At 47.9% G+C, this 22,199-nt stretch overlaps 1 protein-coding gene across 4 annotated transcripts in view; it reads left to right on the top strand.

Moving 5' to 3' along the window:
• Positions 1-22,199, top strand: part of PFKFB1 (6-phosphofructo-2-kinase/fructose-2,6-biphosphatase 1) — a 132,144-nt gene that overhangs the window by 49,288 nt on the left and 60,657 nt on the right. For 2 of the 4 annotated variants that reach the window (XM_029607323.1, XM_029607340.1), the window contains exons 1-5: positions 16,196-16,343; positions 16,772-16,897; positions 17,002-17,098; positions 17,985-18,051; positions 18,626-18,700. The exons of 1 other annotated variant lie outside the window; for it this stretch is intronic. In XM_029607323.1, the coding sequence (XP_029463183.1) occupies positions 16,253-16,343; positions 16,772-16,897; positions 17,002-17,098; positions 17,985-18,051; positions 18,626-18,700 (456 nt within the window). In that variant the 5' untranslated portion in view covers positions 16,196-16,252. Of the gene's footprint in view, positions 1-16,195; positions 16,344-16,771; positions 16,898-17,001; positions 17,099-17,984; positions 18,052-18,625; positions 18,701-22,199 lie in introns of those variants that run through there. One more of the 4 variants, XM_029607331.1, reaches the window with a different exon arrangement.

A 22,199-nucleotide genomic window follows, 5' to 3' on the forward strand; every position in this document is an offset into this window, starting at 1 on the left:
AGCTCCCACACGTTTTGCTGGGGACTCTAAGGCTTGTGCGGGCTTCCTGAATCAGTGTTTTGTACGGTTCGCCCTGCTACCCAATCAGTTTCCCTCAGATGGAATCAAGGTGGCTTACATCTTTTCATTACTTGATGGTCGAGCCTTAAACTGGGCGTCTCCCATGTGGGATAAAAATGATCCCGCCCTGAGTGATCTGAGTGTGTTCGTGGAGGAATTTCGAGCAGCATTCGATGAACCAGCACGTCAGGCCTCCACAACTTCTGAACTACTCCAACTTCGGCAGGGGACACGAACCCTAGCCGACTACGCTCTGGAATTCCGCACCCTTGCCCAAGAAGTGGGTTGGGCCGATAACGCCCTTCGCGGGGTTTTTCTTGAAGGCCTGGCAGCTAGAATAAAGGACGAGCTTGCAGCTCGGGACCTTCCAGAGGACCTGAACTCACTTATTAACGTGGCTGGGCGCATCGACCGACGCCTGCAGCAAAGAGCGAAGGAAGGGCGCTTCCCTCGCCGTCTGGTCCCCGTACCGTCAGCTACCGCTAGATCTTCGAACTCCGGATCTCGGACCACCGGCACCTCAGCAGAGTCTTCTCAGGAAGAGCCTATGCACCTAGGAAGATCCGCTCTGACCCCCGAGGAGAGGCAACGCCGCCGAGACTTGCATTTATGTTTATACTGCGGAGGTAAAGGCCATTTCCTGGCCCAATGCAAGGAGCGTCCGGGAAACTCCCGCACCTAGGGGTAAGTGAGGAGGTTCCCCTAGGTTGTCTGAATGCAACTCCTCATTGTACCGTACCCGTAACCCTCAAATATCCGGGGGGTTCTTTCAACACAAAGGCCCTCATAGATTCCGGCGCAGGAGGGAACTTTATCACTCAGGATTTGGTACGACACCTTCAGCTCTCCACGCAGCGTCAGGAACCTCCCTTACGGGTCACCTCCATTCAGGGTACACCGCTCGCCGGCAGTATAACTACTAGTACCAAGCCCATCATCCTTCAGACTGGTCTGCTTCACACAGAGAGGATTTCGTTCCTGGTTTTGGAGAAATCGGTATATCCCGTGGTCCTGGGGTTACCCTGGCTCCAACTACATTCCCCGGAGATTCGATGGGACGATTTCCAGATTGTCCGTTGGGGTGCACACTGCTCCCATTCTTGCATCCAGCCCTGGAGGGGTCCACAAACGCCTCTGGCGCAGACTGATGTCAGGTTTCAGCTTCCGTTCCCCTACCAGGATTTTGCTGACGTGTTCTCTAAGGAAAAAGCGGAGTTGCTTCCACAGCATCGTCCATTTGATTGCGCGATTGACTTGCTTCCTGGCTCCACTCCCCCCCGTGGGAGGGTATACCCACTTTCTCAGCCTGAAACCCGAGCCATGTCAGAGTACATTTCGGAGAATCTCGCCAAGGGGTTTATTCGCCCCTCTAAGTCGCCCGCAGGAGCGGGTTTCTTTTTTGTGGCAAAGAAAGATGGGTCTTTGCGGCCCTGTATAGACTATCGTGGACTTAATGCCATAACCAAGAAAAATCGCTACCCACTGCCGTTAATCCCGGAGCTGTTGGACAAACTCCAGGGGGCACAAGTATTCACGAAGCTGGACTTGCGAGGGGCCTACAATTTGGTTCGTATCCGTCCCGGGGATGAATGGAAGACCGCTTTCAACACCCGGGATGGACATTACGAATACTTAGTGATGCCATTTGGCCTATGCAATGCTCCTGCAGTGTTCCAGCACTTAATGAATGAGATTCTCCGGGACTTCCTACAATCATGCGTTATAGTATATTTAGATGACGTTCTTATCTACTCCTCGGATCTAGCCTCTCACCGAAGACATGTTCGACAGGTACTCCAGATTCTGCGGGATCATCGGTTATATGCGAAATTAGAAAAATGTCTCTTCGAGCAGAATTCCTTGCCCTTTTTAGGGTATATCGTTTCTGCAACTGGTTTTCGCATGGATCCCAGCAAAGTATCTGCCATCCGAAATTGGCCCCGGCCGGTGGGCCTGAAGGCTTTGCAACGTTTTTTGGGCTTTGCAAATTTCTACCGCCACTTTATTCCACGGTATTCCCAGCTGGTGGCACCTCTCACCACCCTAACCAAGAAGGGTGCGGACACTCGAATCTGGCCTTCCGAGGCTTGCAAAGCTTTTGAGGACTTAAAGGAGGCTTTCCTCCATGACACCTGTTTGCGACATCCGGATCCCACTCAGCCGTTCTTCGTGGAGATAGATGCCTCTAGTGTTGCGGTAGGGGCGGTCCTCTCACAAAAGTCCTCTTCTGGCCATTTGTTCCCTTGCTCCTATTTTTCCAAGAAATTCACTTCCGCCGAAAACAACTATGGGATTGGCGACAAGGAGCTATTGGCAATCAAGTTGGCACTAGAAGAGTGGAGGCAATGGTTGGAGGGGGCGACTCATCCTGTGACGGTCTACACCGATCACAAGAATTTGGAATTCCTGAACCAAGCCCAGCGGCTGAACCCCAGACAAGCACGGTGGTCGCTGTTTTTCAGTCGGTTTGACTTTCTCCTCAAGTATCGACCTGCCGCGAAGAACGTCCGGGCGGACACCCTCTCGAGGAATGATATTCCGGAGGAGAGGGAGGAGATCCCTCAGTATATTATTGATCCAGCCAAGGTCCAGTTAGCCAATACTATCGTATCCTCTGTAGAACGTGTTGTAGTCCCTCGCAGGGACCGCAAAAGAGTTCTTGCCTGGGCTCATGATTCCCTCTCTGGTGGTCACGCCGGTAGGGAGAGGACCCTCAATCTTCTCAACCGCTATTACTGGTGGCCTAAGGTGCACCAGGATGTACGCCTGTACGTGGATTCTTGCCCAGTTTGCGCCCGGCAGAAACCTCTAAACGGTCGCCCATGGGGGCTTCTGCAGCCTCTTCCCATCCCCACGGAACCCTGGACCCATATCGCCACTGATTTTGTGGTGGATTTACCCCCTTCCAAGGGCAATACGGTGATATGGGTAACAGTAGACCGCTTCTCCAAAATGGTTCATCTCGTACCATTACCCAAGTTGCCATCAGCACCAGAGTTAGCCCACCTGTTCACACAGCATATCTTCAGGGCTCATGGACTTCCGCAAAGTATCGTTTCTGATCGGGGCCCACAGTTCACGGCTCGATTTTGGCGGGCCATCTGCCGGAAATTTGGGATACAGTTGAACCTATCTACGGCCTTCCACCCACAAAGCAATGGGCAGACCGAACGCATGAATAGGTCCTTGAAGACGTTCCTTCGAAGTTTTGTCTCCGAAAGAGGAGACAATTGGGTGTCCCTCCTTCCCTGGGCCGAGTTTGCCTACAACAACCACACCCACTCGATAACAGGACAATCACCTTTCCAGACCGTTTTCGGCCGCCACCTGAAACCTCCGGTGCCCATTCCTGTTACCGTGCCTTCACCGGCAGCACTTACGGTGGCCCAACACATTCATCATCTATGGAGGTCGGTCCAACGTCGACTCACTTCCTCTGCCGAAAAGATGCAGAGATATGCCAATCGCCACCGTCGACCAGCACCCATATTCTTACCCGGTACTAAGGTATGGCTAAGCACCAGAAACCTCCATTTGCCGGGTCGCTCCAAGAAATTGGCATCAAGATACTGTGGCCCTTTCACTATCGCTGAACGAATAGGGTTGGTCTCTTATAGACTCCGTCTACCCTCATCTTTACGTGTCCACAACGTGTTCCATGTCTCTCTACTGAAGCCAGTGGTACTCTCCCGTTTCCATCAACCCTCGACTGATGCTGTATCATCCCCCTCTAATGAAGAACCTACCTATCAGGTACGTAAAGTACTAGATGTTCGTTTCCAGGCTCGTCGCTGGGAATACCTGTTGGCATGGGAGGGTTGCGGTCCTGAAGAGGATTCCTGGGAGCCAGCTCGGAATATTCTGGACAAATCGCTGTTAGCCCGCTTCCATCAGGACAATCCCGGTAAGCCGGGTCCCCTGAGGAGGGGGCGTAAGAAAGGGGGTACTGTTGCGACCCCAGTCGCTTACGCAGCGACCAGGGCTCTTACCTTCCCCGCGGGTCTCCTCCCTGCGCCGCGAGCCGCGCGATTCCGGGCCGGCCTGGCCGCATGGCAGCGGCGTCCTCCTCGTGGGGACGCCGGCAAGCCCGAGGATAGCTCCGCCCCCTGCGGGGGAATGCGCGCGCGCGAGGGCTGTCCTTTTGAGCTCCCAGCACCCGGATGTGCCGATCCGCCCTCCTTCTGACGTCAGCCCCGGAGGGGGATTTAAACCCGCGGCTTTCTTCTTTGCTTTGCCTTGCAACGTGGTCACTCCTTGGAGAGAGTTAGTTGCTGCTATCCTGCGTTTCTTGATCCTGGTTTGTCTCACGATTCTGCCTGCCTGCTGCCTGTCTTGATCCTGGTTTGTCTCACGTTTCTGCCTGCCTGCTGCCTGCCTTGATCCTGGTTTTGTTTCACGTCTCTGCCTGTTCACTGCCTGCCTCGACTCTGGCTCGCTTCTTGGATCCACTACTTGCTGCATACCCAGACTCCGGTACACCTCCTCGTTCCTGTCTTCAGCTACCAGTCCAGACTTCTGTCCGCCCTCGGTTTCCCTTCACGCCTGTGACTCTCCTAAGTCCCAGCGGTCCGGGTCCCTACGGGCTCCTCCTGGGGGGACCTCGGACTTCCAGGGCGAAGCCACCTAAGTCCTAGCGACCCGGGCCCTAACAGCTCCTCTGGTGGGGTCACGGGTTTCCAGGTGAAGATCCATCCCGCACTGTGTGTGTCTGCCTTCCGACCGTCCCATATTGTCGGTCGGCCCAAGGATCCACACCCGGAGCACAACACAGGTATTTTCTTATTTACAAATTCAACACTATGTAAAATCTTTACCACCGGACTCATTACGATCCTCTGTTTTCCAGTCCTTGGATGCAGTGTTCCTGTTTGATAAGTTGCAACCTCCGTCTCTCTCTTTCTATTTTTTTACAAAGGGCTTAAAAAGTTTATGCAAACTGATAATTGTTCAGTCCTTGTAGATCATTGGAATGGGGATGGAGTGTTTATGGTAACAGCCTCCATTCTCAGGGCAGGCTTTAAGCAAGTATCCAAGATTGCCTCTAACATGTATTACAGGGAAATGCAATACAAGTTCCTTCGGCGAGCATATATGTCGGCCCAGGTGGCTTATCGTGCTAAAATTTCAACCTCTGCTGCCTGTGGGAAGTGTCAAGCTGCTCAGAATTCGTTGTCCCACTCTTTTTGGGCCTGTCCCCTTATTAAACGTTTCTGGAGTAGGATAGCCGGATACCTCATGAACCTGTTAGGGGTCTCGTTCAATGTGTCTCCGTTACTCCTTCTATTTGGTTGTTTCCCGCCCTTACAGGTTAGGGGTGTTGGACCTCGCTTATTTGTACAGAAAGCCTGCCTCGTGGGGAAAAAGATGATACTTTTGAATTGGAAGGGCACGGATGCGCCTTCCTTTTGGGCTTGGTGAAACCATCTACATTATTTGCTACGAATGGAGGACCTGGCTTCTCGTCACTCTCCTGTCCAGCGATGGAGGTTTCTGCAGATTTGGGATCCTTATAGTCAAGCACTCCCACACAGATCCAGGAGTTTGATTTTGAATGACTAAGCCGATTTTTTTTGTATCTGGAATCGGGATCACTAGCTCCTCTTGAGCTCTTATTCAGTTTGGTGTTTTTGTCTGGAGAACACAGTGTGATGACGTTTGTGTAATTGCCTTAAATTGGGGGAAAAAAAGGGGGGATGGGGGGAAGGTGGGAGGGCAGGGTGTGCAGCTGTCGGGGCTTTGTCCGTTTACTTGGTTCTGTTCTCAATATGTAATCCATTGAGGATGTAGCAGAAACATAGCATCCTCAGTTCTGTGATTTATTCATGAAAACAATAACAACATTCAAAGTAAGAGCATAAAAAAAAAAAAAAGGTCATAGGTAGAGAAGTCATCCACCTATGACTAGGGTTGCCAACTGGCTCCAGATTTTCAGGACAGGTTGATCCAGTCCCGGTTTTACTCCCCTGCATGCAGGGACTTATAGTCTTGCTTTTCTTAGGGAATGCAATAGGGAAGTCAGAATAAGTCCCAGCATGCAATGAGGTAAAATCAGGACTGTATCAACCCGTCCTGAAAATCTGGAGCCAGTTGGCAACCCTACCTATGACCCATACTGTTCCTAGGCAGTGGAAGTGCCCTTTTATTAATATTTGACCTGAAAACCAGCATGTCAGTTGGATCTTGAAGTCCACCCTGACCCAAGCCACACATTACTGTTATAATGTACACCCTCCCCTCACTGTTTCTAGAAATTCCCAGAGACACCTGACCTCTACCCTCCCTGTGAAGACATTCTGGAATGTGGACAGTGATTCTAAGGGGCTGCTGAAATACACCAGAGCATGCCAGCTAAAGAAGGATTTATGACAGAGTTTCTAGCCAGCTTTAGATGGTCAGGGACAGGCTGAGCCAGGGCTGGCACTGCCTGCCACTCATTTCCCTGGCAGACTTGTCAAATCTCCCACAATTGGCGGGAGACTCCTGCTTCCATAGTCCATCTCCCATAGTCCCGCCTGATCCTCAGTGAGCCAGATTATAACCGGACACTGAAAGTCCGGTTAATGCAGAAGGTTCACTGCGTCTGAAGCCTCCTCCTCCTCCCCCCCTGCAGCGCTTCCTTGTGAGAGGGAGAGAGGCAGAGCAGGACCACCACCTTGCATACTGGAGTAATACTTTGTTCCCTGAAGCCCCACCAACTTTCTTTCCCATGCTCTAATTGGATGCAATGGGGAGAGGAGGTGGGCCACAGCATAGCTCTCCAATTACAGCTCCATGGCTACTCCCAGATCTCCAGCAGCAAGGGTTTACTCAGAGTCAGTCTACTCCCCCAACTATGTAGCAGGTGGCGAGGATGTTCCAAAACAGCTGAAGTTTCCGGGGAGAATGGAACAGGGAAGGAAGAGAGAGAGAGAGAGAGGGTAAAGAGGAAGAGAGGAAAGAGACACACAGTGGAGGGAGACTAGGGCGCTGGATGGCTTGATGGCTGGAGTTTTGGCTTGGGCAGTCCGGGGTTCAAGGAGGGCGGTGGCAGAAGATGACCCATTAACATCTGAAGATGTCACCCGAGCCATCACTATCTGTCCCTCCCTACAGGCCAGTGGACAATCTTCAGCATTCTGGATGGTGTACTACAGTGTCTTTCTCATCTCATACAGAGACCTCTCTGAGATTGAAAGTATCTTCTAAAATTATGGAGATAGTTAGCTATGCTTATTAATAACACCTAAGCAAGTCTAGGTTATATGACTTGCATGGCTCTAGGTTTTCCCATAATGTGCTAAGCAGCAATCATTCTACGTATGTGCTGTATTGAGGATTATAGTATAAGTGTCTTCTCTAAGAGGCATGAATTAGCTATATCGTTCTAATTGGCAAGTCTGAAATGTCTGGCAATAAAAACGAATTTGGATACCTATAAGGTTATAACTCTAATTTATTGTGGCAGTAAATTTGGTACAGTGACACCCTCTTCCTTCATCAATAAATCGAACAATGATATGGGCACTACCCTAACAGCTCGTAACTGGACAGGTACTTAGATGGCAGTCCACCGCTCATTCTGCACAAAGCGAGCTGCACTGATGGCTAGGTTGTTACACAGAACATATCGTACGCATCAGTTTTACTCTAAATTGTTCCCTGACTACAACACGATGTGCTGGAGGGGTTACGGTGAAATGGACTCATATATTTATATGTGGTGCTACTGCCAAGCGGTACAATTTTTTTGGATAGCAATTGTACAAGAGATCGCTAGTATTTTAGGCCTTGCTATATATATTATCGAGATTGCTGGTTAGATAGGATGGTTCAATGGTGCCCCGCAAGCAAAGACAGCTGGTGGGTCAGCTCCTATTAACAGCCCGCATAACCATTGAAACATTTTGGAAACGTAATCCTTGCATAGATCACTGTTGTGCTCAAGTTCATGACATAGCTTATATTGAGAAACTACACTATGCTATGAAAAATGAACAGTTCAAATACATAGAAGTTTTGGGGTTGTATCATCAGTACAATGCAACTGGAATACACTAATAGTTTGCACTATATTCATAACTAATATTTATACCTTATAGGGGTGTATTTGCTCAAACTAATTCTCTGTAAACTGTGCTGTTGGTGCCAGAAATGATCATTGTTTTACTATATTCTTTTTACTTATTTTGTATACCAAGAAAATTGTATAAATAAAGAGTTTTAAAAAAAAGGGATTCTGAGATAAACAGTTGTCCTTTCCTGGGCTTCTGGGATCACCTATCAGGTAATCAGTGGTAGGTTTCTGTAGCACCAGTATCTCACAGAGACTGAAGGGGAGGGAGAATCAGGCAGCCTCCTCCCAGCTGCATTATACCCTTATATGCCTACAAACGGAGACAAGGACTGCTAAGACGTGCTTTTTCAGCCAGGTCTTCCCTGCAGCGACCCCATTCCCTCTGATCTAATTCCCTCTACTCCTGTACTGCCCTTGACATTTGATCTCTAGCTTAAGTACTAGACAGTCACTTAAACCTTTCCCCAGCTTCAGATAAACTCAGTTATTGGTTAATAAAAACATTTATTTGAATGAAGAACAATTCACCAAGAGAAAGTACCAAAAATAGGCGCACAGATTGAAAAGACTAATACAGCTGTAGTAAGTTTTCTCTGAAAGCTTACAGTAGTTGTGGGTTAATAGTGGATGGTGAAAAGATGATGCTTTCCACTGCTTGTATGAGAATGAAGACGAACTGTTAGCTGGCCAAGAGCCTTCTTCCAACTGAAAATCCCTCCAGGAAGTAAACTGTCCCAAGCTGCTTATGGTCAGGGAACCAATAGGAAGAGGAGACAGACAGACTGACATAGAGAGTAACAAGCAGGAACAGATCCAATAAGAAGTTCAGAAACATTTAAAAAACCAATCAAGACAGAGAAATCTTGTACCCTTGACCCTATAGAAAATCTAAACCAAACAATCTCAGAAAATGACACAGGGTGGCAGTATACTAAAGAAACACAAATACACTGTGGAAACAGAACAACTTTTGATCAAGGACTTCAAGTTATTTACCCTGCTGTGAAGTTGATCACTACAGGTTTATTTTATTTGCAATTATTGATTCAAATTGATTGTAATCTGCTTTGAGGCCATTCTTGGTAAAAAATAGAATATTAAATGTCTATAAATAAATATATGACTTCAAGATAGCATGGGATAAACACAGAGGATCTCTGAGGGAGTGGTAGAGATTGCAAAGCTGAACAGTTGGTGTGGATGGGTAGACTAGATAGGTCATCACACTTCTGTGCTGTGCATTATTTCTTCCTCTTACCATACTGCCACCACCTCCACCAACACCATCATTAGTCAACAGCAATCTCAGGATGACCGCTTTAAAGTTCGCATGCATGCCAATGCCTGGACATAGTGGGCTGGTCATTTGGCACCTTGGACGGTGACTGCAGCATTGACTGATGCTCTTTGATCAGAGCCACTGTCTCCTACACCTTTGTCCCAAACAGGTTCTCTCTCATGCATGAGATTTGTTCCAAGTGATTGTGAATGTCCTCCTGAGTCTGCTTGATAGGAGCCAGGTGAGCTTCCTAGCTCCAATGGACACTTCTGGTTGCAGTGTTGAAGACCTAATATGTTGATCGAATTAACAGTTTACAACATACTTCCGCATCCGCCAGGGTCTGCTGAAACTCAACTCGATGAAGATCCCTCGAGTCTTGCTTTTTAATGCACTCATGCAGGTACTGCACCATGAAAAGCTGGTGGGTCACAATTCTCACACTGAGCATCGATCCCTGGAAGACCTTCTTCATAAACTTATGTAACCCCACCTTTCCAGGTGAGTCACCTTTCCATCCCTGGGGAGTACTGGAGCAGCTCTCCCAGGGTTGGGTACACTGTCTCTCAGGAAATGGACTGGGGGTAGAATCATCTGCAGAGCCAAACTGGATCACTAACACCTTGAAAAAACAAACACACTGTCCACACATTGCTTGTGCTCCAGAAATAAAATAAAGTTGACTGAAGAATTAGTCAAGTAGCAAAATAGATAACAAATAATTCTGGAATTAGTTCAACTGCAATAAAATCAATACTCTGTCAAAACTTCAACAAATCACAGTTCTTAGATAGGGTCAGCATAGTAAAAACAGTTTCCAAATTGCTACCAAAAATGCTAAAATTCTTTTGGTATTCCCTCCGATCTTCTGTAGTCCAAGGACCATCAATTAGGCCGCCCTTTCACCTTTTATTTCAGTAAGGAAAGGTTCTCACACTTGCAAGCTCTTAACAGTCACTGTTCATGATAAGGGATTAGCTGGACACCCAACAAAACACATTTAAGGATCAAACTCACAGGTCACCCTTTCCTGTGCCAGATCTCTTGGTCCGACTTCACTCCTACTCTTCTTCCCAGGTCATCTGCAGTCCCAGATGTCTCTTTTAAAACAGCACGGCTCTCCTCAATGTTAAGATGCAAAACTTTGTACTCACAACCACTTGGATTGGATCCAGACAAAGCAACCCTCATTCCTTGGGCCAGTTGCAGTTCTTTCTTCCTGGAATGAATCTCCAGCAGGTAAACCTATTCCCCAGGTCCTGTAGCCTACACCCCGGTATCCAGTTCCATGTCCAACGCTCTGAATCAGCTTCATCTCCAACTGCTTCCTTTTTATTTGACTTTACCTTCTCTTCACTCCTCTCATCTCATCTGCAGGCTTGTGAAAACACCTCAGGCCACAATTCTCCGAAACAGAGAGCCCATTGCGGGAGAAACCTCCTACACACAATCCGTGTGTCTTTATCTCTTTCCATACCAGCTTCTGAAACTCCATATGTGGAGCACCCTGTTATATTATCTCAAACCATTTCCCCTTACTGGGCTGGGTGACTCTGTTATCTTAGCAGCCCACACTCCCTTCTGCTGGAAAATTCTCCCTTATTCTGAAAGCCTTGCCCTGAAAGTGACCTTCCTCTCTAGAAGGATTCCCATTATAAGGAATAGGTGCCTCTGTGTGTGAGCTCTTCTGAAATGATAAGCATAATGTTAACCACTTACTCTAAGAACAGGCTTCATTACACTGGCTGGTAATTATGCGCCATCTAGTGGCACCAGAACCACACACATATTCAAAGCCCTCTGGTCTTTCCTGGAATGCTCCCCAGAACACTTTGCACATTTCAAGGCTGATTCCACCACCACAGAGTGGTGCGGCTCCAAGTCCAGTCTGTATTTTAAGTCAATCTTGCATGCCACAGGCAGACAAGACATTGGAGTCTGCCATACACTCATTTGCAGGTCTTTAAGGCGGCTATGGACTGGGACAGAAGCAGATTCTGTAGGAGGCTGGATGAACTGCAGCAATCCAAATACTCTGTTCTCAGATCCTCTTTCTTCCTTAGTAGATAACATACTTGCCATCTTTCCCAGGAACTGAGAGTAACTAAGGACCTCGGGAGGTGAGGTATGCCTCGGTAAGGATAGAGAGGGGTCAGAAGGCATCCCTATAGACCCTTCATTGTCTGACCTCTGCGGTACACTCATCCATGACTCTGATGAAGAGAAAGGTGACCAAGAATGACATCTTTAATGGTCTGATGGAGAAAGCCTAGATATACCCTTTCTCCCAAATCCCTAAGAGGGAAATGCCCTGAGGAGAGGGGAACTAGTCATGATATCAAATCCAGCTGGTAAAGCTCCTCGAGGGGATGCTTGTATATCTCAGGGACTCTCTTGAACACTGCTGTGTGGAAATAGCTCTGTCATCCTCCCTCTCTGGTCTTCAGGAAGTAAGGAGATAAAGAAATTCCTCACTATTTCAGACAGCTGGGCTGCAATCTTCAGAGGGGCCCTTTCTACTGGTATAAGGAGGTATTCTTCTCTGACACGCAGATGCTTTCATCCTTGCTGGACATCACAGTGGCTGGCAGAGCTAAAGAGGAGTTTGTGTGTGTGTGTGTGCGTGCGCGTGTGTGCGTATGTGTGCGCGCGCGTGTGTGTGTGCGTGTGTGTGTGTGTGTGAGAGAGAACGGGAGCCTGAGTGTGGGTGTTTGTATTTACATTGCTGCTTTTTCATAAGGTTGCTGTTATTTGAGTCCTGAGAGTCAGAGCTGTGATTGTATGATATGGCAAGGTTCTAGGTGTTTTGTTTTGTTTTTTTTTATAGGGGTTTGTGTTACTTTGCAAAATGTTTAGCGGTGGAGGAAGTCTTTTTTGCTGAGGTGACACCAGAATTTGGATATATTTTTTTTATGTTGGGCTGTAAATGTGCTAAAATAGCAAGTGTAATTGTGTGCGCGTAGTTTTGTTTTTTTTTAATTTAGTCACATGGCAAGAGCAAATTTTCTGGTGCACCGCCAACTTCAGCAGTCACCCTGTCAAACAAATCTGCACGGTAGCAGATACACATGGATATGATCGCAAGCAGATCTATGCAAGTATTTTACAACAGGTGCAAATGATATACAAAATGTTTTATAAGATATGCGTCTCTCTACCCCCAGAACCTATGCGCGTATGTGTGCTTACACGCAAATACAGGCAGTGCATTGGAACCATGTATCTTAATGCATTGAACACGCATACGCATGTAAGTAAAGTAGCACTTACTCGCGTAACTCGGCCAATTTTAAAACATGCGTGCGTAACCAGTTTCCAATTAATCCACCCGTTGCCCAGTCTTTCACCAGATCATCGAGACCTTCTTCGTTCTTCAGCCTGAACTCCCCCCAGTTCACCCAGACCCCCCCTACCCAGTCAGCACTACACAATAAACACATTTTACAGCACTTACACCAGATAATTAGCATGTGTGCAAATACATACGTAAGTTGTCACATCTATACACACACACACACGTCTTTTAAAATAGCAAATTACATGTGTAAGAGTTGGCCCTGCCTTGGATCTGTCCCTTGTTTTTGTTTTTTTACACATGTATATGCTTGCAAGAAAATGAAAATACGCGCGCATTATCAACTTTTATATAATATGGAATACGTGAGCAGATAATTTTTATGCACGTAAAGTTTTGAAAATTCACCCCATAGTTTTGGATTATGGAAGCCATGCATGTAATATTGGGCAGGAAAAATATCTACAGGGAAAAGATGCACAAATCTTGATAGGTACTTTTTCCTTGGGCAATTTTTAAAGAAAAAGTATATCTGTCCTTTCCTTTGAAAATTGGTGCAAAGTCCACAGTTGAAAAGTACCCACGGCTTTTGCAGCAATGTGAGCAGTTTGAAAATTGCCTCCAAAGTGGTTTCAATGAAAGAAAAAAAATACCTAATAACAGTAAAATAAAATCACACAATACAGAAAGAACATGGCCGGTGCAACCTCCTGTGCAAGCCGTGCACTTGCACAGGGCAGTGGCCTGGAGGGGGTGGCGGCCTCAGGGCCACGATTGAGTTAAGAGTGCTGCTGGCATTGCTGCGCTGCAAAGAAGAAGAGAAGCCACAGTGGCAAAGAGGAGAGTTGCAGGACTGCGTGGCAGTTCCCAAACTGCCACACAGCAAAAATGCGGTGGCGGAGGGCAACTTGGCAAAGAGGAGGAGGAGCCATGGTGCCATGTGGTGAAGCGAGGAGCCCTAGGGCTATGCGGTGGTTCGCAAGCCACCGCACAGCAAAGATGATCAATTTGCAGGGCTGCGCAGTGAAGAAAAGGAGCCCTAGGGCCGCGCGGCAGTTTCCAACCAGTCGCAGGGCAAAGATGATTGATTTCATGGCCATACAGCGAAGAAAAGGAGGAGTCATAGGACCATGTGATGGTTCCCAACCTGTCGTGCAGCGAAGATGAGACGCAGAGCTGCGAGATCAAAATGAGAAGCTGCAGGATGGCCAGAAGAACAAAAACAAGCATCCAGGCAGTTCCCAACCTGCCCTGAGGAAGAAGTGGAAGGCCAGGGCTGCTGGGAGAAACTCTTAGGGGTAGATTTTATAACATGCACACATGCGCACATGTACACCCAATTTTATAACTGGCGTGCGCGAGTTATAAAATCAGGGGTCGGTGCGCGCAAGGGGGTGCACAATTGTGCACCTTGCGTGCGCCGCGCTACCTTCCCCCGTTCCCTTCCCCCTAGCCTGATCTCCCACCCCTTCCCCTAACCTTCCCCCCCCAGCCCTATTCTAACTCCCCCCCCAAAGTTTTATCGTACCTTTTGCACCTGCCTTCAGGCAGACGCAAGTTGCGCACGCCGGCAGCCTGCTGGCATGCGATCCTTCGACACAGCGGCAATGGCCCCGCCCCTGAACTGCCCCTTTTTGCAAGCCCCGGGACTTACACACGTCCTGGGGCTTTACGTGCGTAGCCGGACCTTTTTAAAATAGGCCCAGCACGCATAGGGCTTTGAAAATCTGCCCCTTAGTGAATGTATGAGCAGGAGAAAACCTGTGTGTGTCTGAGCATGTATGTGTGTGTATGTGAGTGTGTGTATGTGTGTCTGAGCTTGTGTGTATGCATGCGTGTCTGAGCAGAAGTGGCGTGTGTGGGTGTATGTGTTTGAACAGAAGCGGAGTGTGTGTGGGTGTCTGAGTATGTGCATGTGAGAGAAGGCATATGTGTGAAAGAGGGAGCATTGTGTGTGTGTGAGAGAGAGAGGGAACACTGAGACAGATGCAAGTTCTAGGGATGATGGAATAAGAGATCTAAATAGTAGTAAGTTCTTTTTGAGCAGTAAATTCTTCAGTTTATATCAGGAAAGTTTGAGGTATTGAAACATAGGGTGCTCTCTGAACATGTATATGTGAGAAAGAGAGGGATCTTGTATGTGTGTGTGTAAGAGGGAACATGTGCGTGTATGAGGGAGAATGCATATGTATGCATGTGTATGTATAGATATATTTTTCTATTTATACTTTATGGTTTCTTTTTCCAGTATTTGGTGAGGGTCTGCATGTGTGACTGAGGAGAGGTATTCTGCTAGCGTGTAGGAATCTATAGCAGCTTGGTTTCTTCTATTTTCCTAATAAGATGTGTATTGGTGTTTTAGGGCCTGGTAAGGGGTTGTTACATTTTAAGTGCTGGCAGTTAGTGCTGTTTTGGTGTGGGAGGTTTATTATATTGTAAATGTAATTGACTCATGGCTTTCTGAGGGTCAAGCGCACACCTAACACACATCACAGTAGCCCTAATGCCATATGGGTTCCAAGTGTCTTATTTAAATAAATGTTTAAATAAATGTTTAAATAAATAAATTTATAGGATTTTCTGGTTGGCACCAAAGAATTGCATGCAAATACTTATAATATTTTCTTTTACCTCAGAAGACTGTACTTTGAATATTCTTTTTCAAGTAAAATCTATTATAAATGCATAATTTGTAACTGTGTACATGGAGAGAGCAGGAGGCAGGGGTGCAAGGATATAAGATTTGCTTAGGACACCTAATACTCTTGCACCAGCAGTGCGTTCCAGGGGGAGGGGGTGAAGACCTGGAGGGTGGAAGGCGACAGTTTTTAAAGTTTAGGTTGCTGGAAGGAGCTGGGCTTTTTTGGCAGGCCCGAGACAGAGAATGAATGAAGTGTGGTGGGAAGGGAAGCACAATAATTGTTCGCACAGGGCAACAAAAAAGCTAGCACCGGCCCTGAGAAAGAACAATAATGACAATTCCCGGGTTCTGGAGCTGGTCAGTGTTTGATCAGATTATGTTCTGGGCTGGTGGCAGGATACAACATTTTGTGCTTCTATAGCTCTTACTTCTCCCAGGATCACTGCAGCATCCCTCTATCTATATCTCTCTCTCTACAGTACCTCTCTTCAGAATTTCACTTTACATTGCCTTTACAAAGTCTGTAGCCCGACAGTGCCTGTCTCTGTGTCGCTCGTTTTTCCCTGTCTTCCAAATTTCAATAAACTTTATTGGTGTGACAGTTTGTATGTGTGTGTGTGTGTGTATGTGTGCTGCTCTCTCTCTCTCTCTCTCGCTCTCGCTGAGGTTATCTGACAGCACTCATTACACAGTCCTTGGAGTTCAGTGGCCTTGCTAACCTGTAACCTCCCTTGAACTGTCTCTTTCCTGGTATCTCCTCCCCTCCCCTGGGGCAGGCTGCATCAGGTGACACTGGGCCCAGAGCCCTGCTCCAGTCAGTACTGACTGGGGAAAAGGCAACTGAGGCTCTTTTTTTTTTTTTATCACTTAAAAGCCCCAACACCTGGAGGGAAGTGGGGGAGGGTGCCATAGAGCTCCCACAAGATGGCTAGTCAAGCGGAGGAGTTGACCCAGACCCCGCTGCAGAAGATCTGGATCCCACACATGAGCAGCCGGCTGCTGCGGCGCAGAGGCTGTAAGTCTTGGGGCAGGGAAGGAGCAGAGCTTGTGCAAACAGGGAACAGAAGGTTTTGGGTGAGATAAGGAGAGTAGAAGGGCAGAGCCAGTGGCTGTGACAGGGATAAGGGCTTCCTTTTAGTGCCCTGCTGCTGTCCCAGCGTGCTGCACTGTATGGCAGGCAGGGAGCACAAAGGGAAGGAACATGGGCTCCTTAGGACTGAGTTTTAATCCCCAATCTTTATTTTTTACTTCAGAAAGTGCTGGTGTAGTATTGCACAGAAATATCATTACAATAGCCTGTATTGATGGGAACGTAATTCTGCACTTTACCGTAGGGGAGCACTGTGAAACGATGTTCTTAAAAGGGGGAGTATTCTTAATAACAGGGATTACTTCCATAAGAAGGAATACTCACAGTCACTGTGGTCTCTGCTCTGTCTCCAGCCTCCATCCCCCAGTTTACAAACTCCCCTACAATGATTATAATGGTGGGGCTGCCAGCCCGCGGGAAGACTTACATCTCCAAGAAGCTGACCCGCTACCTCAACTGGATTGGGACCCCCACCAAAGGTAAGAAGCTCTCTTAGACAGCAGGCCTCTGATGTGGCACGGGAAACGCTGTCTGATGCTACCACTTTTACCCTTCTCCCCCCCCCCCCCCCCCCACTCCGTAGTGTTCAACGTGGGACAGTATCGGCGGGAGGCCGTTCGGACCTACAAGAACTATGAGTTCTTTCGGCCTGACAACGAGGAGGCGATGAGAATCCGGAAGTGAGTGTGTGATTTGTTCACTCCTGGTATTCCCTTCCTCCCAATCACTGCATGAACACAGGGTGCAAAAGAGAGATTCATGGACAGGCAACGTCTCCGTGCTGCCAGGGTCTCACTGACAGGGACACTGCAGTGAGGAAGCTCACGCTGCCAGTGACTCACTGACAGGGACACTGCAGTGAGGAAGCTCACACTGCCAGGGTCTCACTGACAGGGACACTGCAGTGAGGAAGCTCAGGCTGCCAGGGTTTCACTGACAGGGACACTGCAGTGAGGACGCTCACGCGGCCAGGCTCTCACTGACAGGGACACTGCAGTGACGAAGCTCACACTGCCAGGGTCTCACTGACAGGGACACTGCAGTGAGGAAGCTCACGCTGCCAGGGTCTCACTGACAGGGACACTGCAGTGAGGAAGCTCAGGCTGCCAGGGTTTCACTGACAGGGACACTGCAGTGAGGACGCTCACGCGGCCAGGCTCTCACTGACAGGGACACTGCAGTGAGGAAGCTCACACTGCCAGTGACTCACTGACAGGGACACTGCAGTGAGGAAGCTCACACTGCCAGGGTCTCACTGACAGGGACACTGCAGTGAGGAAGCTCAGGCTGCCAGGGTTTCACTGACAGGGACACTGCAGTGAGGACGCTCACGCGGCCAGGCTCTCACTGACAGGGACACTGCAGTGAGGAAGCTCACACTGCCAGGGTCTCACTGACAGGGACACTGCAGTGAGGAAGCTCACGCTGCCAGTGACTCACTGACAGGGACACTGCAGTGAGGAAGCTCACGCTGCCAGGGTCTCACTGAGAGGACTGCAGTATGGAAGTTCACACTGCTGGTGCTGGAAGTTATGTGCTGAAGCCTTTGTGTGTTCTTTCCTGCAGACAGTGTGCACTTACAGCTCTGAATGATGTCAACACCTACCTCTCCCATGAGGATGGCCATGTGGCGGTGAGCAGACATAAATCTTAACACTCTGGGACAGGCAGTGAGTGCACTGAGCAAGGGCGGGACAGAAGGCACTCAGATTTACCCACCCTTAATGCCAAACTCCAAAAGGAACTGCAATCCCTTAGGAATATATAGATGCAATGCTCATAACCAGACTGAAGGTGGTGTTACCACTCAAGGCTGGCTCGGTTCTGGTTGGCATTAATAGCTGAGCGCATTTAAAACAAGTACAGAAAAGCAGAAAAAACTGCTTTTCTGTACTTCCCCCTACTTAATATCCTCCTACTTAATATCGTTGCGATATTAAGAAGGAGGAAAAACTTAAAGAAAACTTTAAAAAAAAACCCCACCTGACCGGTAGACAGCCGAGTTAGTGAAAGCGATAGGGTTCTCGTTAGCAAGGAGGCGCTAGGGGCGGGCAAGTGACCCTAGTGCCTCCTTGCTAATGCGACCCCCTAATTTAAATATTGCATGGCATCCCCCCTTTTTACGCGCATTTATTGCATCGGCCCCTATGAGAGCACTTGAGATTGATCTGTTAAACATCCTCTTCTCTTCCCTGCCATCCTTGTAGGTTTTTGATGCCACTAACACCACTCGGGAGAGGAGGGCTCTGATCCTGCAGTTTGCCAAGCAGCATGGGTACAAGGTAAAGGCGGATCGGCGGTGAGAAAGAGACTGCTGTATGCTACCAGTGTGGTCATTTTATCCCCAAAATCTGCAAAAGAACCTACACGTGCTAGAGACTTACTACAAATCATGAGTCCTACAAATGAATTTGTCAAACACAAAAATTACGATTTCCTGAAAAAGCCAAAATATCTCCAGCACAAATTCAAATTATACCTAAATCTCTAAGAAGCAGCGCACTATGCATACCGTGGCCTGACACTTGAACAGGCCAATGCAAAAAGACGTGCACTTCAAATGGGTGCCCAATATGATCACCCGTTTCCGTAACGTGCCTGCAGCCACATCCCCTGTGCGCTCAATGCAATATTCAAATGAGAAAGAAATTGGAACGGCATACAAAAAGGGGTGAACTAGGGAGAAATGTGTTTTTCTAGAGCTCAAAAATGTATTGCATTGGGTGCACGGACCTCTAAACTGCACATTCCTAACAACAGTGCATCATTTACATGAAGTTATGGAAATCTGCAATGCCTGTTTACCAAAAGAAAAGGAATCACCCACGATTTTTTTAAGTGTCCTTTAGCTAATCACCATGCTCCGCCACACTACTCTCTATATACATTTTATTATTTTTTTGTTCTAACCCCTAATAACTAAATCTTATACTAACCTCCCTAATCAATCCTACCCTACAAGGGGCACATTTATTGCAACACAGAGAACCACATTTTTTATATTTCTCATGAGCCCTTGACTGAGAGTAAACATGACTCCACCTTCAGAGCTGGACTTAATTTTCCCACATAAAAAAAATGAGCGTTGGATGCCCAGCCTTTGGGCTCACTTTCCTGCATCGGGTGGTAATAGCTAATGTCTTCATTTCCATTGCATTTATATACATTGGGCACTGTCTGGTATGCATTTGTTAGACACACTAATCTCCTTGTCGGTGAAAACAAGACTGAGTCCCTGAGCATGTCCGCCAACTGATGATGTGGGCCTAGTCAATCACACCTCAGTCCAAGGGTTCACCGACCATGACACCCTCACCTAATTTGGTATCACTTGAAAAAATAAATAATTATCCCCTATTTACCCATTTCACCCCACTCATGAGTTTATAAACTTCTGTCATATCCCCTTTCGTTCTTCTCTTTTCCAAACTGAAGAGCCCTAACCTGTTTAGACTTTCTTTATAAACGAGCCGTTTCATCACCGTTCTCATTTTTGATGTCCTGTCTCCACAGATGTTTTTCTATTTATTCATTGTTGTCTTGCTTTCACAGTTTCCTGTGTTGTGCTTGGCAGTCCGAGGTGGAGACCCGTGAACTGCCACCCTTACCCCCATGCTCGTTCCCTAATGTTGCTGGGCTGCTTCTCTCTGTGATGCGGCAGGAAGCTATACTGCCAACTCTTGCACCGACCTTCCCAGCTTTAAAGTGGTAGGAAAGGCTTTGAGGCACCTCCTGATGACATCACTCAGCAAGGCCTATAAAAGGCCTCTGCAGACATCCCACCATTTCAACTGGGAGGCTGTTCCACACATCTACTATCTTCTCTGTAAAGAAATATTCCATAAGATTACTCCTGAATCTACCCCCTTTCCATTAAAAAAGGCTCACCTCCGGTCTATGGAAAAATGTGAGATATTTGAATGTCCCTATCTTGCTTTTCCTCTAGGGTATACATGTTTAGATCTTTAAGTCTATCCCCATATGCTTCAGAACAAGGACCACTGACCATTTTAGTAGCCACCCTCTGGACCCACTCCATTCTGTTTATATTCTTTTGAAGGTGCGGTCTCCAGAATTCTACACACTGTTCCAAGTGAGATCTCACCAGGGACCTTTTCAAGGGCAATATCACCTCCCTTTTTCTGTTGACCATTCCTCTCCTTATGCAGCCAAGCATCTTTCTGGTGCTTACCATCACTTTATCCACCTGTTTGGCCACCTTAAGATCATCAGATATAATTACCTCCAGATCCTGTTCTTTCTTTGTGCTTATAAGAATTTCTCTCCAATACTGTACCTTTTCTTGGGTTTTTGCATCCTAAATGCATTACTCTGCATTTTTAGCTGTAAATCTTAGCTGACAGACCTTAGACCATTCCATGAGCTTCACTAGATCTCTTCTCATGTTTTCCACTCCTTCCTGGCTGTCCACCCTGTTATAGATTTTGGTATCACTACAAAAAGACAAACTTTTCCTGACAACTCTTCTGTTATGTCGCTCACAAAAATGTTGAAAAGAACCGGTCCAAGGACCGATCCCTTAGGCACACCGCTAGTAACACCCCCTCCTCAGAAAAATCTATTTACCATTACCCTTTGTTGCTTCCCATTTAGCCAGTTTCTAACCCAAGCAGTCACTCTAGGATCCATACCAAGGGAGCACAATTTATTTATAAGTCTTCTGTGCAGAACCGTGTCAAAGGCCTTGCTGAAATCCAAGTACACTACATGTAGTGCTCTTCCGTGATCCAACTCTCTGGTCACCCAATCAAAGAAATTGATCAGATTCATTTGACAAGATTTACCTCTATTAAAACTATTCTTCCTTGGATTTTGCAATCCATTGGATTCCAAAAATTGCACTGTTGTGCACAATCTGTTGTGAGCCTGCCCGCAACAAGCGCGGGCAGTCTGATACCTTTTTTCTTCCTTGCAGCGGCCAGCCAGGCCGCTGCCGACGCCATCCTACAGCAGGCCGTGCTGCCATCGGGAGCCTTCCTCCGCAGCTGAAGCCACCGCTGCTGCTCCTGCTCCATCTTGCAGCTGGAGCCGCTGCCGGGGTCCTCGGACGGCAGGGAAGCCATCCTTGCCGCTGCCTGCGCCTTTTCTCCTGCTTCACGGCAGGGAGCCGCTCCATCTCGTGCCTCCCATGTGGTGGGATGCCGCCGATGCACCTCTGCTTCTCCTGACTCACCATAGGCGCGGGCGCGGGCCTCTCCGGTATTTAAAGGGCCAGCAACAGGAAAAGCCCCGTGGCCCTCATCAGTGATGTCATCAGCCTGTTCCTGCTTCTGCCCTATAAAAGGGTCCTGCCTGCCATTCTTCAGTGCCTTTGGATCGGGTTTGCATAGTGTCTGTGATCTACCTTTCATTCCAGGTCTTCCGTGGTAGCCTGTGCCATGATGGATGTTTGTTCCATTATCTTCGAGTTCCTGATCTTCATCTCCTTGATGTCCTTGGTCTCATCCCTTGTCGGAACTCCCTCGTCACCTGTCTTCTGTTCCTGATGTTCCAGATGTTCCATGTCCTGATGTCCCAAGTCCTGAGGTGCCATGTTCCATGTTCCTGATGTCCGATGTTCCTGTCTTGACTCTGTCCGTCTCATCCTCAGCTCTTCGTCCAATTCCCAGGTCCCTCGTCTATCCACCTCTCTTGGCGTGCCATGTCGTGGTCCGTGACCAGCCCATGGGATAGCTGTGTAGGACGACTCGTAGAACAAGGCCTTCTTCTCGCCTGCAGCGCAAGCCCCCAGGAGACTTCTGTTTTTAAAGCCTTGTTCCT

The sequence above is a fragment of the Rhinatrema bivittatum genome, chromosome 1 (assembly GCF_901001135.1).
Source record: "Rhinatrema bivittatum chromosome 1, aRhiBiv1.1, whole genome shotgun sequence".
Taxonomy (NCBI): Eukaryota; Metazoa; Chordata; class Amphibia; order Gymnophiona; family Rhinatrematidae; genus Rhinatrema; species Rhinatrema bivittatum.